Source organism: Colobus angolensis, unplaced genomic scaffold, assembly GCF_000951035.1.
Source record: "Colobus angolensis palliatus isolate OR3802 unplaced genomic scaffold, Cang.pa_1.0 Scaffold74, whole genome shotgun sequence".
Taxonomy (NCBI): domain Eukaryota; kingdom Metazoa; phylum Chordata; class Mammalia; order Primates; family Cercopithecidae; genus Colobus; species Colobus angolensis.
In genome coordinates this window covers 6,472,721-6,492,370 of record NW_012121154.1, presented here as the reverse complement: position 1 = coordinate 6,492,370, position 19,650 = coordinate 6,472,721, and the positions used below count along the sequence as shown (strand labels likewise).

The 19,650-nt window shown below is 34.1% G+C and overlaps 1 protein-coding gene across 3 annotated transcripts in view; it reads left to right on the top strand.

Moving 5' to 3' along the window:
• CD36 (CD36 molecule (thrombospondin receptor)) overlaps positions 1–19,325 on the top strand; it is a 75,260-nt gene extending 55,935 nt beyond the window's left edge. For all 3 annotated transcript variants that reach the window (XM_011927702.1, XM_011927703.1, XM_011927701.1), the window contains 11 exons: positions 1,474–1,634; positions 6,025–6,172; positions 7,966–8,145; positions 9,365–9,456; positions 11,371–11,417; positions 14,767–14,836; positions 15,787–15,974; positions 16,705–16,823; positions 17,592–17,665; positions 18,202–18,256; positions 18,900–19,325. In XM_011927702.1, coding sequence (XP_011783092.1) covers positions 1,474–1,634; positions 6,025–6,172; positions 7,966–8,145; positions 9,365–9,456; positions 11,371–11,417; positions 14,767–14,836; positions 15,787–15,974; positions 16,705–16,823; positions 17,592–17,665; positions 18,202–18,256; positions 18,900–19,064 — 1,299 coding nt within the window. In that variant the 3' untranslated portion in view covers positions 19,065–19,325. The remainder of the gene's footprint in view (positions 1–1,473; positions 1,635–6,024; positions 6,173–7,965; positions 8,146–9,364; positions 9,457–11,370; positions 11,418–14,766; positions 14,837–15,786; positions 15,975–16,704; positions 16,824–17,591; positions 17,666–18,201; positions 18,257–18,899) is intronic.
• The last annotated feature ends 325 nt before the right edge of the window (positions 19,326–19,650 follow it).

The following is a 19,650-nucleotide window of genomic DNA, read 5'->3' as shown; positions in this document are numbered from 1 at the left end:
TTCCTAATCTGTCGTTCTGTGAAGCGGTGCTTCCAGGTGAAGGAAACAAATAGGTCAGAATGTTCCTGTGGTCATGGTTCTCTTTAGGCTCATTTTCCATGAAATAGTTGCATTCCTCTTCCTCTAGCACACTCAGATTAAGCTGGAGTTCTTTAATCTGGGCATTCTTCCCAATACTTCATTGGAAATACTGCCGGCTTCAAAATCACCTTTGTTTGCACTACCTACTACAGTGTAATAGACTTCTGGCTCAGTGAGTGAAAGCTGTGGAAGAAAACTAGAAGAATATTTATGTTAACTCCCTTATTTTACGGATAATGAAACTGACCCTAGGGAGGGTTGATGACTCTCCACCCAGTTCCAAAGCTCCTAAAGCAAGGAATCGAGTTCCTAATATAGGATTTTTAATTCTCTTATTGGTGTATTTTCCACTTGTCTATTTTTACCAAAAGGAGTATCAGCGATTTTTAGTGGATTTCACAAAGGAGTAATAGGACAGCTTTCTTGTCCTGTTTTTTTCTTTAAAAACTACAACCCAATGATGGTGAGTGAGGCTGTTGTAATTTTTAGAAACATATGCTAATGGGTTGTTGCAAATATAGGGAAAGTTAGGGGCTGCGTGCAGTGATTCACACCTGTAATTCCAGCCTTTTGGGAGGCCAGGTCAGGTGGATTGCTTCAGCTCAGGAGTTCAAGATCAGCCTGACCACTATGGTGAAACCCTGTTTCTACTAAAACTACAGAAACTAGCTGGGCATGGTGGCTAGGTGAGAGGATCACTTGAGCCTGGGAGGTCGAGGTTGCAATGAGCCAAGATTGTACCACTGTACTCCAGCCTGGGTGACAGAGCAATATCTTGTCTCAAAAAAAAAAAAAAAAGGGTTGGGGAAGCCAGATTGAGGAGGATTTTGAAGACGTGATGTCAAATTTGTGTTCTTCATGTAGATATTTTTATTTTCTCAATGTAGTAAGTGTTAAGTGCCATCCCCTGGAGTGTCCAACTCTTGAAGGAAAAGAAAAAGCTTCCAATACCACTAGATTTTTCACTCAGTTTTTGTGTCTGGTTTCATCAATCCAACTTAGGGGCAGAGAAGAAGTTCGTGTTCAACTCAGTAAGAACTTTTTTGAACTTCGGTAAAATTTGCTTAATAAATCATGTTGACTGTTGCAATATTTTCCAACAGTCACTCTAAAGCTGCCAAACGGTCACTTTAAAATTTGCCTTAAAATCAACAGTCATGTCTTCAGTATTACACACTGATTCTCTTTGTAAAAGGCTAAAAAGGCTGCTGTGATAATAATTTGTTGAAAACGTTTCTGTTGCAAGTGTATGGCAAGGTTGCAAAGGTTCTCATGAATGAGGCACTTGAGCTTGGTCCTTTTATTCTGGCTGACTCAAGGCTACAAACAATCGCCCAGAAGTGCCTGTACTTACTACAAAGACATAACCCAAACTTATTTTCTTTTTCATAGGAAGTTGTCCTTGAAGAAGGTACAACTGCTTTTAAAAATTGGGTTAAAACAGGCACAGAAATTTACAGACAGTTTTGGATCTTTGATGTGCAAAATCCACAGGAAGTGATGATGAACAGCAGCAACATTCAAGTTAAGCAAAGAGGTCCTTATACATACAGGTGAGTGAGTCCCCACCAATACGAGGCACTCTTACCTTAAACATGTATTTCTGAGAAGTCTTCTACTTGAAAAATGTCATTGTATTAAAATGTACTTATTATTTTCTTGCCAAAAATATACTTTAAAATAGTTTTCCTATCTGTATAGCATCCTAATCTAAGAATTTAATGATTTTAAGGTATTTATTTTCAAAAACTTGGAAGATATATACATTATCCAAATATTTATTAGACAGTATATAGCAAAGATAAACATTTTATTATAAACTTACCGGTATCAAATAACTTCCCTATGTTTATGAAGTTAGTGTTTTGTTATTGTGGCATATATTCTCAACAACTCTGAATTATTCCTGCTGAGCAAAAAAAAAAAAAAAAATCAGTTTTCACATCTTAAAATTTAAAGCATATTTTAACAGTGGTTCTCAAAGTGTAGCTGGGCCACAGCAATGTGCTGGGCCAGCTGCATCAGCATCAACAGGGAATTGGGAAACAGGCAAATCCCTATACCTCATCCCAAAACAAATGAATGAAAGAGTTGAGGCCCACTAAAGAGTTTTACAAACCCTGGTTGATTTGAATATACAATTTTTGAGAACCACAGTGCTAAATTCATTTTTCCTAGCTGCGGTTCCTACTCAGGATTTATATTCAAATTAACTTCCAGGTCATATAGATGTTTACATTGATCTATTTTAGTTTCACTCTTATATTTTCTCTAGTGTTGAGACTGAATATTTTTTATCTTTCCTCTGCCTTCCCTAATAGTTAAATACACTTTTGAACAGAATCTTAGAGTATTAGAACTAGAGGAAATGATCAGCCAAAATCTGTCATTTTGTGAATTAAAAATGCCTGATCCAGTGGATGTGAGATCACTTGTCTGTGTTCACACAGATGTAGGTACTAGTAACTCCTAGATTTTTATATACATTTTCTCCTATTTCAATTATAGCCTCTCTATCTTTTTCACTAAAAAGGGGAAGAAGGGGGAGATTAAAGTGCTGAAAACATCACCTTAACCAAGGATTAGGAATATATTTATGGTATCCATATGGAAACATAGTTATGTTCTGCTATAGAATTCATTACCTAGATGTATATTTTCCCTCACGGATAATCACAACTAGTTATACATCATGATTAGTTCTTACCATAAAATTTTGCATTTCTATTGATTTCTTATAATTTACAGTTTTAGTATCTTATCTGTTTTGGTTATCAGATGATTGTATAATTTTCCTTCCTCTCCAAAGCATTACTATACTTCCACATTGAAAACTCACACCCAAAATAAAGTGAAATAACAGGTATGTCGTGAGGGTGGTGCCTACTACCATAGCACATGACATGTAAGCCACAGAGGGCCTCGGTGCATGTCCTGTCTTCGCAGTTTTACCCGAATCTCCTATCTGTGTGCGCATCTGTGACAATTCAAAATTTTGTCAATGAAGACTTAACTTTTATGGCTACAAAAAAAATCTTACCTTAGAATTTTTTCATGGTCTTGAAGTTTTTGTATTATTAGCAAGAGTCTATACAAATATCTTGTTGCAAAGAATGTTCTTAGGTGTAATCTATCTATCTCTCTCTATATATAACTATGAAATAAATATATATATATATATATGTATTCATAGGTATATATACCTATGAAAATCTAGAATTGACATATGACCTAAGGAGAGTATCAGCATACTTGTTTAAGAAATAGAACTTAAGTCAACTGAGTGTGAGGAAAGAAAATAGTTGTTAGAATTTGAGAACTCATCATTTTTTTTGTTTGTTTTTTGTTTGTTTGGGGAAGGTTATATTTTTCACTTTTATTTTTAATTTTATTTATTTTTTGAGGCAGGGTCTTACTCTGTCACCCACTCTAGAGTGCAGTGGCATGATCACAGTTCACTGCATCCTCAACCTCCTAGGCTCAAGTGATCCTCCCACCTCAGCCTCCCGAGTAGCTGGGACCACAGGTGCATGCCACTAATTCTTTTTTTTTTTTTTTTTTTCTTTTGTAGACAGGGTTTCGCCATGTTGCCCATGCTGGCCTCAAACTCCTGGGCTCCAGCAATCCACATGCCTTGGTCTTGCAGAGTGTTGGGATTACAGGTGTGACCCACCATGCCCGACCATATTTTTCACTTTTAAATATATTATTTGGGATATGAGAAAACATGTTATTGAAATAGTTCTCCTCTAGTAGTTGGTAGCTAATCTATATTTTTTTCTTAGAGCCTTTAACCTATCTCTCTAAGGGACAAAAAGGGGATGTGTTAGATGTATTTGATTTGCTTAGAGAGGCAATGGAGTAAAGACTGGAGAAGAACAGGTTGCATTTACAGCTAAATTTTAGAATCCATAAACAGCTCTTTCTATAACAATTCTAAAGGGATTCTTGATTAACTATAGGTCATCTTGTCTCATGATGTCACCAAAATAGTCTTTTATTGTTTGCCTGAGTGCCTTAAATAATGGAAGAACAACCAGTACCTTTTAGAAAAAAGTTAACACTTTGATAGTGTTTGTGTTGAGCTAAACATGCTTTTTCATAATTAATTATACCCTAAATCCATCTGACATTGGAAGTATGTGAGAATGTCCTTCCTCAAACAGAACCACAGGCTTTATTTGGCCAATGGCTGCTAAAGTAAGCTTGATGACACTTTGACAAGATATGACCTGAATCAAAGCATGAAATTGCTCGGGTTTAGATCTGATGTGTGTTTCTACCTGCACCATCTCTACGAAGATGCTGTAATTCCTTCAGAATATTCTTAGATCCATAATTCATTTTTTAAGTTACTTTGCTTTGGAAAGAACATAAAGTAATCTTGAGAAAAGTCTAAATTCCTTCCCTTGACTTTATAAACAAATACATTCCAAAACTTCCATACAATCTAAGTTTTAAACAAAAAATTCAGTAATTATGTTCCCTTTTTAAAACAACATTCTAAAGACAGGGCTGTTTTAAGGATTTTTCTTTTAGTGACTGCCATCTACTGGTATAATGTTGTCAGTATACGTGACAATCACATTGCTATTGTTTTAATATATGTGCATATTTCTGAAAATTAAAGTACTTTGATTTGAAATATTAGTAATATGCACACTAATTTAAAATACGATTGTCCTGAGTGCTGTTTCAGATTTTTATATTCTTTGTATGTCTGCAGTACTTCAAGAATAATAAAGTTTTAATAAAATTATATTGAAAATATATTTCTAGATAACTTTGAATCCTCTTTTTAAAGAATCTGAGACATTTATTTAGTAAATATATTTACTGAGAACTCATTATATACCAGGTATGATGTTTAGAGACACAAAACACTCATAAACTCCTACCCTGTAGGAATTTACATTTTTATCATAATGAAATAAAATGGGTTTTTAAAAAATTCAGTCCAATTGTTTAAGTCTTTACCTTGGCTATTTACTCACTTCACGGACATTCAAATATGACAGTTCAATTATGATGTATATCTTACTTCTTTTCAGTGAATATCTTCCACTTGTGAAATGTATTTTTCCTGTAATAATCACCCTTCACTACATTCCTAAAATGTAGTTGGTACTTTGCAGCCTAGATATTTTAGAGTCAGGAGATTAGAACTAACAAAAGTATTCAATATACTTGAGAGGTTGGGGAGGTTGTTCTATAACCCTTAAAAATGGAAATGATATTCTCTTATCTCTAATTCTCATTAAAGTACTGAAAAAAGGGAAAAAGCAGTGCTGGATAGGTTATGTATTTTGATCATTCTTTCTAATATAAGAAAATGTACTCTAAATATTCCCCTGCTGAAGTCCTTGTACTTTCTCCTCCTTACCCTCAGGATAAAGTCTGTCATTTGAGTATTACATGCAACTGTTTTATGTTTGAGATCTTTCTTATTTCAGCTGCTTTATTTCCACTACTCTCCTCACCTCTTACTCTGTAATCCAACCACACTCAAATATCTGCATTTCCCAAAATATATTATGTTCGTTCTTATGCATGCTACCATCTGCCCTACTTTACCTAACTAAATTTCTATTTGTTACATAGACCACTTATGTAGACTTGTACTAAAAAGTGTCTTGACCCTCACCCCTACCCTGACCATTCTAAATCTGGATCTGGATCTGTTTTGTGTTTTCCCATGGAGTCTCCATTATAACAATATTCCTTCTCCCTCACTATTTTAATTTCCAGTTTACCAGTTTAAGACCCCTTCTGATTAGTTTGCTAGAGACCCTGGCTGTTTTCTCATTTTAACACCATTGCTTCCATAATATCTGGCATATTCCATATGTTCAAAAATCATTTGTTGAACAAATGAATGACATTTGAGATCTAACGTTCACATATGACAAATGTTTTGAATTTTGCTTACTTCTGTTTCTTTAGAGTTCGTTTTCTAGCCAAGGAAAATATAACCCAGGACCCTAAGGACAACACAATCTCTTTCCTACAGCCCAATGGTGCCATCTTTGAACCTTCACTATCAGTTGGAACAGAAGCTGACAACTTCACAGTTCTCAATCTGGCTGTGGCAGTGAGTAGACAAACAACAAAGTTATCTGTTTTAAAACACTCTAGAACTCACTGTAATTAATCCTATCATTAGAATTATTAGGTTTTACTTATTTTTCCATTTTTGTCAAAACGTATTCCCATATCATTATTTTGAATGGAGGCATGGTCATTTGGAAAGTGAAAAAATCATAAGAATCAACTGCATTAGAAGACCACTTTATTTTTTTCATTATTTTTTATTGAAACATTCTCTATATTTAATTTCAATTTTGTAATAGATTACAGGAAGATGCTTAGGAAACAAGTACAACATTTGTTTCAGTATGTCTTTAAATGATAGACTTTTAAGTATGTAAGCAACTGTATAATAAAAGGTTTCCAAACGCTGCCTGTGAGAAATCAAGCAAATTTTACCATAAGCAATAAACCATTTCAAGCTTTCCAGACAGTTTCCATAGCTGTACCAGCATGGCAATAACCTTTAACCAAACAAAGCAAAAACAAACAAACAAAAGCACTTTGCAATCTGTTGCTGCAAAATGGGGAGAGAAAAGAGTATATAAACTTGATTGGAATCACAACTGTCAATATAATTTAAGAGAAAATGAAGTCGATAACGTTGACTGTGTCTATTGTTTGGAAAGTTGAATTCTGCTGTTTGCTTGGAGCTCTAGACACCACACCACTGAACAAACATGAAACTCCGCCGAGTCTCGCTATCCGCCAACAGGGGGTGCTGTCCATACTCATGGCAAATAAATGGCATTTGGTGCTCACCAACCGCAACACGAGGGCGTTTATGCGGATGAAGTACAATTTTTTTCAGCAAGCTCAGCAAAAATCCTTAAGGGGCAAAAATGAACTCTGCATTTTAAGAAAAATAGCAAATGAAAACACAAAATCCTAAAAAGTATACGAAGGCTCTGCATCAGCACAGTGGCATCAAACCACACATCCACAGCACATCCTAATTCTATGGGAAACAATCCTTGCTTACTGGAGGTGCATGTCTAAGTTCAATAGCTTACCAATATCTTCTTGAGAGTAGGCCAAAAGGAAACAGAAAACCCACGTTAAAAAAAGAAGCTTCTTTTCCTAAACATTTTCCTGAAGCTGAAATTGAAACGGACAGGACCTCAGTTGTCCTCGTCGTAGTCCTCCTCGTCCTCCCCAACCTGGGACACCAGGGTCTTCACCCTGGAGATGCTGTACTGAGACCTGTTGGAGCTTGTGGTCAGCATTTCACCCGCACCATTGGTCAGGTCACTGGCAGAGAGCCTCGTGCCATTAGACGTGGAACCTGCCCTTGTGATGAACATGCCTGCAACAATTGCCTGCGTCATTTCTGTCACGTATGGCTCCAGAGCCTTTGGGACCAGACCTCTGGCTTTTTGTTTGTTTGTTTGTTTGTTTGAAGTTCTAGGATACATATGCTGAGCATGCAGGTTTGTTACATAGGTATACGTGTGCCATGGTGGTTTGCTGCACCTATCAACCCGTCATCTAGGTTTTAAGCCCCGTATACATTAATACGTTAGGTATTTGAGAAGACCACTTTAAGTGTATCATTAAATATATAGAGCTTAACTTGGAATATCTTCTTCTTGTGGCTGGCACTGAGGCAAAGAAATGTAATCATCTAGGAATTAGACAAATTATACTTTGAGTTTTGGTAGGATTTGGCAGTAATTTTAAAGATAAGCTTCAAAAAGTTTTGTATTAAGCTCAGTATTAGTATTTAATCCATTTATTTGTTAAAATCTAATATTGTATTCTTGTCTTAAACAGTGACTTTTTTTATTTTTTTTGTAGGCTGCAGCCCATATCTATCCAAATCCATTTGTTCAAGTGGTACTCAATTCGCTTATCAACAAGTCAAAATCTTCTATGTTCCAAGTCAGAACTTTGAGAGAACTGTTATGGGGCTATACGGATCCATTTTTGAGTTTGGTTCCATACCCTGTTACTACTAGAGTTGGTATGTTTTATCCTGTAAGTACCAAATATGAATGGCAATATTATTACATTTTAATTGAATTAATTCAATGGCATTGGCAAGGCATAATTTTATAATTTAGCTCATTAGTCTTATTGCTGATCTGGAGATATATATCCTAACTTTTTTAAAAGTCCCCTTCTCATTGTAGCTTCAGCTTTCCTAGTTGGGAAATTCATCTGAATTTAACAATTAAATTTAAACCTGAAGATCAGATTTAATCAGGTTTCTACTCATTTATAAATATACAATTTGTTTTAAATTAGCTAGTAAGCTAGTCTGTAAATCTTTGAGTGCTGTTTTTGGCTTTTATTTCCCTTTCACATAATCAAGTTTAATACCATATTTTTATTTGTTTTAAATATACTCCTCACTCCTCCTTTTCTAGACCTCTTACAAATTTAATTTTTACTTAAAAGTTAGCTTAATGTTCACATCTCAATACTGATAAGCTATTAGACTTCATTTTAATGGGGTCTGTAAATAAGAATTTTTAGTAGTCCACAGTGTCATGAAATGGCAGCTTGAAGATTAAGAAAAATGTGAACTTGATGGTATACTTCATTACAGCTTAATGTTTTGAATTACAAATAGGATAAGCTAACTATTGAATTGGAAGTTTGACTATGACTTCATTTGGCACTGTATGTGAATGTTATGTTCTCCAGTTCATTGTTTTACTTTTAGATACTGTTAGGATGACAAGGTTATATATCAATTAGATAAGAATGTAGAAAGCCATAATGAATCAAATTCATTCTCATTTTAACTCGATACTCATAGCTCTTTCTTTGGCTAATGCTTTAAATTGTGGATGCCTAATTTTTATCAATTTAGTAACCACTTATTAATGGTCATAACATTTAGAATACCCCTATAAATCATTGTTCTTATAGGTTTGTTCAATGTCCCTCACCTCAACATAGTAAGAATAGTGATCAAAATGCCCTCATTGGCTTAATGATGACAGAGTACTAGAGTTCACATCTTGTCAGCTTCTGATATGTAGCTTCTTTGTCTCAGCATCTAGCACTTATTTCTAGGCACCTTTCACAATTTTTTTAAGGCCAATATTTTTTTAAAATGTATTGCAGATGTATTTCAAGTCATATGAGTAATCAGTGATTGAGAAATGTGACAGTAAGTTATATATTGTATAACTTTGAAAAAATGATTTGTTCTAAAAGAAAATGTTTACCATACATATATTTTCAGTACAACAATACTGCGGATGGAGTTTATAAAGTTTTCAATGGAAAAGACAGCATAAGTAAAGTTGCCATAATCGACACCTATAAAGGTAAAAGGTACGTATTCGGGTAAAATGTGCATGTGTGTTACTAGGGTACTCTTAAGCAGGAATGGTATTCATATAACGTCTTATAAGACACATACACCAAACTATAGAATAGACCTGGTTATAATTCAGCTCTGGAAATTCTTGTTCTGCTAGGTATTAACCCTTTAGTTGTGGCAACTGGTGCGTTCACACCAGTGCATAGCTGCTGACTATCAGCTCCACTTTAGGGTTTGGTTCACCTTTCCGCACAGGTTATGTTACATAAATCCCCAAAGGGACTATTTTTTCATCTCTGCTACATATCCAGCATTATAATACAATTATTCTTACAATTAGATAACCATAAATGAAAAGGTAAAAAAACAAAAAAAAAACCTGATTGTCTAGTAGATGGAAACTTTTTTTTTACTTTTTACATCGAGCAGATCAAATTCTATATTCCAGTGCCATGACCTAAATGTGTCTATAAAGATGGAAGCATGGAAGCTTAATGAATCCAGGCAAGTGCTTTCATGACCTTCCCCCCCTGCAAACAGTCTTTATCAATACAAAAATGGAACGAATATTTCAAGTGCAGTTCTACAATGTACATACAAAATGTGACAATGAAGACTATGCCACCTTTAAAGTGGTAAAATAAAAAATCAGCTTCCTAAGCCATTATTTCCTTATTTTTCCCTAGTTCCGGCCTATTCATCTAAAGAATTTATAATTTATCATAGATGTAAACTAGCAAGAACCCTAATAAATATCAGGGGAACAAATAAGCTTTCTTCTCCATAAAGTTAACAATTGTGTTTTAGACCATTTTTTTTTCTGAAAAAGAATAAGGTGATCAAAACCAAAAGACACGAAATGTTTTTATGAATCTAAAGTAACCCCTACCTCAAACTGAGTCTAATAATTGCAATTAACAGCTAAAATATTACTAGTGGATTACTTTTTCTTCTAAAGAGTCCACAGTTACATATTTTTAAAGAAAAGTCAGTAGACGGAAGAAAACACTTCTAAATATTCATTTAAGAGGAAATCACAGCAATTTTTTATATTGAGAAATAACGAACATTTCACTAATATTACAGAGATGTGGAGGTGAGTTGCAAAGCACTCCTAATTAGAGTAGGAATTTCACCTCACTTTAAGATTATAAGGTTGATTTAACTCATGGCAAGACTGAACATGATTAACTACTTATTTTGTTTAAAAAGTATGCAGTGGCTTGTCTTGACATGTCACTGTTAGGAGTGGAAAAAAAGTTTTTCCATCACCAAAAAGTGAGGATGCAGGGGAACTATTACTATTGTTTTTATCACTTTCAGATATATATAGCTTATTTAAACAACAAAGTATAAATTAATAAACTAATTCCTACTTTAATGTCAGTCCATGTGAGAATTAAAGGGGAGAAGCGGCAGGAATATAAATCAATCATCTACATGTTTTAAATGTTTGCTGATCCAAACATCTGCTTCTTTCTTTCCTCTTCCCCACTTCTCTCTTCTGCCTGCCTTATACTGAGCTTACTTCAGTTACCCATTTAGCACTTTCCTTCTATTCATTCTGAACACTTATGCTACTGAGCGAGTAATTCATGTATCCCATTGGGAAAAAAAATTCTCCCCTAAGTAGAGATTTAAATTTCTGATAAATGTTTTTAATTTTTTCCTTATTCCAAGATGTTTCTAATTAACACCTGGCAATTTTTATTTTATGATCTGGCCACCTAATGGCATCAGGTACATTGCAATAAGATAAAAGGTTCAAACAAAACATGAACAGAATTAAACATTTCTTAAACTTAGTATTGTCACATTTAAATACATCATATTAACAGAAGTATTGAATTATAATAGAAAAAGTAATGTAAGAAAGGTATTCTTTAAATGAGAATGTTTATTCATTGTCTTTTTCTATTCTTAAGGAATCTCTCCTATTGGGAAAGTTATTGCGACATGGTTAATGGTACAGGTAAGAATAGTTGTTTTGTAGTCGTCACAATGAATCCACCTCCCTTTCCCACAAATCCACCATTATACTGACAGTGTTCTGAAAGTTGAGGGTGTGTGTTTACTTGCCTTTATATCCCCACAACATAATTCAGAGTCCCTACTTGTGTATAGGCTTAGTAAATGTGTGTTCAATGTAATGGGATTTGTGAAGATTAATCATAAAAAATTAGCCCTTACTGCATGACTCAGAGAAATGTTTGCTTTGAAAAAACTTAACTGTCATCCTGGCAACAGAAGTAAATGGTAAAAAAACAACAAAAAACACTTTACTTTTCAAATCTTTTATAAATAGTATACAGATAAGTTAGAATTGAAAGGATAAAAAATAGCTAATTACAAAAGAGAAAACATATCTAAGCAAGGCTTATAGCTGAGATAGAATAAAGTTGCAAGACAGAAACATCCATTTTTGGGTAAGGTGGTCAAAATAAGAGAGAAAACAAAAACAAGGTCAGATGTCTTCTTAACTATGAAAAATATATGTAAAAAATGAGCATTCCAAATTAAAATTGGGAAAAAGAGCTATAAACTTAGATTTAGGGTATGGTTAGATAAGGCTTATTCTCCTTCAGGATAAGCAAAGTACAGATATGCCTATTAGTTTAAGAATTAAGATTTTTAAAACGCAATGGGAGGCTGGTCATGGTGGCTCACGCCTATAATCCCAGCACTTTGGGAGACAAAGGTAGGTGGATTGCTTGTGCCCAGGAGGTTGGGACCAGCCTGGGCAACATGGCAAAATCCCATCTTTACAAAAAAATAGAAATATTAGCTGGGCATGGTGGTGCATGCCTATAGTTCCAGCTACTTGGGAAGCTGAGGCAGGAGGATCACTTGATTCCAGGAGGTGGAGGCTGCAATGAGCTATAATTGCGCCTCTGCACTCTAACCTGGGCAACAGTGTGAGACTCTGTCTCAAAAAAAAAGGAAAAAAAAAGTGGTGGGAATCGAATATTATGAATTAATATCAGAGGCAAGCTTTCAACTACTAGGAAACAAAAGCACGAAGTTCACAAAATTAGGGAATATCCCGTAAAGATAAAGACAGTTAAGTAAAAATGAAGCACAGAGAATGTTTACTTTGCCAAAGGTATGATTATTGACTTCCTATGCATATTTATTTCTATCATTGCCTGGTAGGAAAAAAAAAAAAAAAAAACCCAGCAAAAACACTGTTGAATTTGCTTTGCAGGAGTTTTGTTTTGTTTTGTTTTCTGAGATGGAATCTGGCTCTGTCACCAGGCTGGAGTGCAGTGGAGCAATCTCAGCTCACTGCAACCTCCACTTCCTGGGTTCAAGTGATTCTCCTGTCTCAGCCTCCCAAGTAGCTGGGACTACAAGCGCCCGCCACCACGCCCAACTAATTTATGTTATTTTCAGTAGAGACAGGGTTTCACCATGTTGGCCAGGATGGTCTTGATCTCTTGACCTTGTGATCCATCCCCCTCGGCCTCCCAAAGTGCTGGGATTACAGGCTGGAGCCACCGTGACCAGCCAAGCTTTTGCAGGGTTTTAAGCCATAGGAGTGGGTAAAGAAGTTATTTTCTAAGAAAAGCATTTCTGGAAATAAATTTTCAAGACCTCAATACTACCAATGCTAGTAATTGTATAAGCAGAATACTTAGTCCTTAGATGCAGAGATAAATATACTGTGTTACTCCTAGTGAAGGATTCTTTATGGGCTTAAGGGGGGAAATCTTTAAAAAGAAGATTCATTGACAATAATATAAATGCACGAGCATCAGGCATGATGTTAAAAATATCTACAGTGAAAATAGACCTGAAACAAACTAGGAAAAGAGGGAATTTGGACAGAGCAGGGGATGATCCCTGTGAAAGAGATTCTTGCTTATGGCACTAGGGAAAAGAAAGTAATAAAACAGTAAGGTTCTAATGTGTTTTCTTCATAATTTAGAAGTGCATCCTCTTTACCTTCTTCAGTAAGTTTGAAAAGACTTAAAATGGAAGTATTGGTATACATTTAGAATGTTTATTTTGGGTGGTGGGGGGAAGCTCTGCACATAATCTTCAATGATATTTTAGATAATGATCTTAAAAGTTTTTCAATGTATTTTTCTTTAATTATTAAGGCAATGGGAAAACAGGTGTTGGCAATGTCTATGTGGGGGCTTATATTTCACTTGTCACAAGAGTGTAAAGTAATGAAAACAAGGTCGTAAGGTTGACACACATGCCAGAGAAAGAACCTGCAATACATAATTGAAGATGAGACTTACCATTTAAAACTCATTCAATGATAACTCATATTAGTGATATTCATGTGAGAAGTACATGGAGGAGTTAACTAATTATTTCTTCATATATCCAATGTTTGCCATGGATCATAGTTGTAGCAAAAAGTAAATTCAATGAATGATTTTTTTTATATACTTTCAAAGCATTTGAAGTTCTGTTTAGTGAGAGAACTTTAGTAAGTATTTATAGAAGTATGAATCAGCCATTAGGGCAAATGAAAAAAAAAATCACTACAAATAAGAAATGTGGACATAGCAGGAGTTCCAAATGAACTTCACTGGAAGAAAAGTGCCACTCTGCTGGTGGGGTGGGGCATTTCAAAAAACAAACACAATGTTAGCCTTGACATTTCACTTTATGTTTAAGTTTCTTTTATTTTGTACCATTAAATATGTATAGTATGTGGATTTGTTGTTGACTATAGCAGCCCCTAACCATATGTAACTGTTAAGGACTCAAAATATGGCTAGTATGATTTGAAATGTGCTATAAATATAAAATGCACTGTGGATTTTCAGATTTTAAGAATTTAAAATATTTTATAATGATTACATGTTAAAATATTTTGGATATTAATAAGTTAAATAAAATAGCATTTTGTTTTGTTTTGTTTGAGACAAGGTTGTCCACTTGTTGCCCAGGCTGGAGTGCAATGGCATGATCTTGGCTCACTGTAACCTCTGCCTCTTGGGTGCAAGCAATTATCCTGCCTCAGCTCCCAAGTAGCTGGGATTATAAGTGCCCACCACCATACCCGGCTAATTTTGTGTATTTTTAGTAGAGATGGGGTTTTACCATGTTGGCCAGGCTGGTCTCAAACTCCTGACCTCAGGTGATCCACCCGCCTTGGCCTTCCAAACTGCTGGGCTTATAGGCTTGAGCCACCATGCCTGGCTGGTTATTTCTTTCTACCTTTTAAAAATGTTGCTGCTAGATAAATTACTTAGGTAATTTGCATTATATTTCTATTGACTACACTGGAGGAGAGATTTCTAGGTTTTTTTCTAGAACACATATTACATCTAATCATTTGCCACTCGATTTTTAAACAGATGCAGCCTCGTTTCCACCTTTTGTTGAGAAGAGCCAGGTATTGCAGTTCTTTTCTTCCGACATTTGCAGGTAAGAGAAAAACAGAAGTATGTCTGAGTCAGACCCCAGGTGACAAAATGCAGACCAAGAAACTTTATTATTTTTCTCAAATAATGATTAAACACAGCATCGAAAATTCATAATGTTTATTAACTCTGCAAAATATTCTTCTATATCCTCCAATTTTTAATAGTGTAAATCATTTTTTTTGCTATTTCTATCTAAGCAAGAACCATTTTGCCTTTTTGAAACTAAACTAGTAGTCTAATAACGATCAAGTCCAGAAGAGTATGTCCAGTCTTTCTAAAGACATACAGAGAAGATGATGCAGATGTAACAGAACTGTGTTCATGTGCTCTGCTGAAATTTGTGGGGCCCAGTAGATAACCCATGAGCACTGGAGCCTTTACCACTACCCTTGAGCCCAAGCTCTGTCCCTAAATACTGTATGATGGTGGGTAAGCATTTAACATCTCGGATATTTTTTCTTATCTGTACAATTTAAGACAGCAGTATTTCTTCATATAGGTGTATCTGGGCATTAGAAAAAAATGTCTATTGAACCCTATGGTTCAATACAAGTAGACACTTGGTAAATGATGGAAATGTACCAGGTATATATCCAGCATGTATATGCACACACTCCAGTGAGTGGTCTTTCCCTCCAGGACTAATTAAGCTGTGAAAGAAACTTTATTTCATTTAAACTGATCACAAATAAAGTATCTGAAGGAAGTCCTATAAATATTTACTAACTTTGGTATAAATAAACATGGTACTTCACAAACAAGAATAGTTCATACTTGGGTATTGAGTTCTAGTATGTGTTAAAATTTCCCAATCACTTTTTTTTCTAAGAATGAAACAAGAATTTAAGAGAGTATATGATGTTTGTAAGGTAAAGCAAGAATAAGAAAAAATGAATCTCCAGAATGTAAGTTCAGGTTCCTGGAATGCAGCTCTTTTTTCTCTGTACTTAGGTCAATCTATGCTGTATTTGAATCCGACGTTAATCTGAAAGGAATCCCTGTGTATAGATTTGTTCTTCCATCCAAGGCCTTTGCCTCTCCAGTTCAAAACCCAGACAACCATTGTTTCTGCACAGAAAAAATTATCTCAAAAAATTGTACATCATATGGTGTGCTAGACATCAGCAAATGCAAAGAAGGTGAGTAAATATCCTCAGCAGCACAGTCCATATCATAATTTGTGATATTCTTTAAAATGAGACCTTTAACCACAATCCCTTTGCAAGCAAAATTTAAAATTAAAGTAAGAAAGTAATTAGGGCAGAATGGTGGCAGAGAAAATTTTAGTGCTGATTTTGTATTTTGGGAAGGTCCCATTTGTGTTTGTGTTACAAAATTTAGTTAAAACCACACCAGCATTTCCTTGTGGCTGCTTTTAGATTTAGGGTGAAAAGAAAATAATTCCGAGAACATTTTGAGCATCCTGTTATCCATCTGTCATTGTTCTAACTTTTCTCACTAGAAAATGGTACAGGTAAATATATTTTCAGTATGTATCTAAAGCTAGAGTTAAACATAAAATTTGGAGACTAGCTTGTACTGTACATATTTATCATACTAACATGGGTATGGAGGAAGAAAGAAAAAGACTACTGTTAAATAAATTCTTAGTCCCTAGACATATTACTGCCTGAAAGCTGAACATATATAGTTGAAACTTTGGGTTCATCAACAAAACTTTACATATCTAAAATTAATACTGAAGGGGTTTACAGTAGAAATCAACTGACATAATTCTTCCGCACCCGTGTTAAAAACCAAATATTTATGTATTTTTAAGAAGTTTTAGTTTTGTGGAAATATTTTTTGAGTGTTATATGAAATGAAGGAAACTATTAATTCCAATTGACTCTTAAAACTTGTCTTCAGGGAAACCTGTGTACATTTCACTTCCTCATTTTCTATATGCAAGTCCTGATGTTTCAGAAACTACTGATGGATTAAACCCAAATGAAGAAGAACATAGGACATACTTGGATATTGAACCTGTAAGAAAACACATTATTGATCTGATTTGGTTGCTATTTTAAACAACACAACTGAAATAAAAATAATCTTGGCGATAACACTAATCATAGCTATTGAATCACATTCTTTTAAGTTACTGAAACTTAGGTCGATTTTTTCCTATTGTTGTTTATGAAGTGATTCTAATTAGCTTAAAATATTTATATAAAATTATGCTTATATGAGGAGTTATTGTATATTATGTAAAATTCAAAGAGTGAGTATATGTGAGTTTGACTATACTTATTGTTAAAATGTATAAAATTGTTATAGCACAACAGTTTTAATCTTTATTTTTGTATTTTCCTTTTCAAAAAGTAAATGAAATTCTAGAATTTTACTAGTCATGTTTTAGTTTAAACAATGACACAAGTAGTATTATAACTAATGATACATGGATTCTAACAGCATATATATTTGACCAGGAATTATCTGAGATCTTGTATTTTGTTGTTGATTTCTTTAAACCATTCCAAGTAAATCACAAATCTAACTAAAACCTTGACATTCAATTGGGCAAATAAATTGTGTATCTATATGGATGCATGTGTAATATAGAGATATTATCTCTATATATCTCGATATGTATATATCTCTAAATATAACTATATAGAGAGTTTTAAAAGTTTCAAGTAGTCCTGTTTAACCTTAAGTTACTACCTTCTCTTCTGCTGTAAGAAAAATAAATTTTGAATAGTATAAAAGAATGTTTTAAAAAGTTGGTAATTATTTAGTTGTTCTCTTTTTAGATAACTGGATTCACTTTACAATTTGCAAAACGGCTGCAGGTCAACCTATTGGTCAAGCCATCAAACAAAATTCAGTGAGTCTCTTGAAAATGGTTATTTTGATAAAATCTGTAGTATCTTCTTGTAAGAACATGAGTAAATCTATGTAAGTAAGTGGAACATCCAATATCAATTATCTTTCGCTTAACGTCACCGAACAATCATTATTAAATGCTTATGACAAATTTCACCTATAGCTTAGTACCATATCTTGTGTTTATTGAAATGGTACTTGCACAGATTTTGGAATAGTTTTATTTGAGCATTTGATAGTATCTCTCATTTTGTTAGCTGCCCAAAAATTTCTATGACAGTAATTGTTGGAATTCATATTTTAGTTCCCCGAGAATTTATTGAAAGGGAAAATCCATACTTGGGAAAAAAATCAATGTGATTAGAAGACACATAAGAGCAAAGGAAGTAAAAAACAACTATATTAAAATGTGCATGAGTCATTACAGGAACAAAACCAAATTAGCAACAGCAACTAATTTCTGAACATTTATTTTAAAGTTTGTTATTTATAAACATTAGTTTATATGTTCATAATTATTTTCAATGTATTTTACAGAGTATTAAAGCGTCTGAAGAGGAACTATATTGTACCTATTCTTTGGCTTAATGAGGTTTGTATTTTCAGCTGTTAGTTATTAAAGCAATAAACAAGCTCTTGATGTTTCAAAAGAATGTATAGTATTTAAAGCTATATGTATTTCCATTTCCCATATGGATGAGTAGACCTATTTATTAAACCTATTTGAGATAACCTAATTGCACAACAATATCAAGTTTGCGTTAGTTTTCAGGTTTTAGAAAACATTTCCTATAAGATTTTCTTCAAAAATTCATCTATTAAACATGTTTTCTTGTTGTAACATTTGTCTTAGGACAGTCTATCCTATTGCCTGACAAGGGATTTTTAGTATAAATCCATGCATTGATTAGCTATAAAGTAGGAAAAGCATTGAATAAGTCTTTGGAGCAAGTGGAACTGGTGACCCTTTGTCACGGTGAAACACCCTTTGGGAAATCATTCTGAGATTGTTCTGAAGAGCAAATGAATCCTAGTACGTTGAAGAGTGCTATACCCTATCTGGCACTTAATTGCCTTTCTTGACGTGCAAAAGGAATTCCATTGACTTGTGTTGTAGACACTGATGACTAACACCAATAGAGGTGTTAGAAAAAAGGGTGATAGGCAATTGAAGGGTTTGAATATTTTGTTTTACTAATATACCCAAATAATGTTGATTATTAACTTGATTACAGACTGGGACCATTGGTGATGAGAAGGCAAAGATGTTCAGAAGTCAAGTAACTGGAAAAATAAACCTCCTTGGCCTGATAGAAATGATCTTACTCAGTGTTGGTGTGGTGATGTTTGTTGCTTTTATGATTTCGTATTGTGCATGCAGATCAAAACCAATAAAATAAGTAAGTACATACCAAAAATATTGCTTCAGTAATATTAGATTATATATTGTTTTCATTTTATCAAAGAGAAGTTAGGCCATATATATTTCTAGACATGTCTAGCCAATAATCATTTTTAAATATAAGTAAATAAACCTATAAATATTATCAAGCAGATCACTAAAGTATATCTTTAATTCTGGGAGAAATGAGATAAAAGATGTACTTGTGACCATTGTAACATTAGCACAAATATAGCACTTGTGCAAAACTTGTCCAAAATTGACTGGTTCATTTCTCAATTATATAGCTAGTTATACATTAAATTATCTGATATTTTAAAATAATTGACTAGGAAATGGTTTCATAAGAACAGGATTGCTGCATGTAGACATGCTGGCCATGCGTTTTCCAAATCCAGAAAAGTCCTGAACGAAAATTTGAATATGATAGTATCAGGAAATAGGGGAAAATAGTGTTTGACATAGTAAAACCAAGTACTCAGAGTTTAGAGGAAAAAAGAGATGTGTACAAGAGTTTTGGCAGAATTGTAGAGAGACTTTAGGCCTCTGTGCTTCAGATATTATTGTCCATGCACTCCTATACA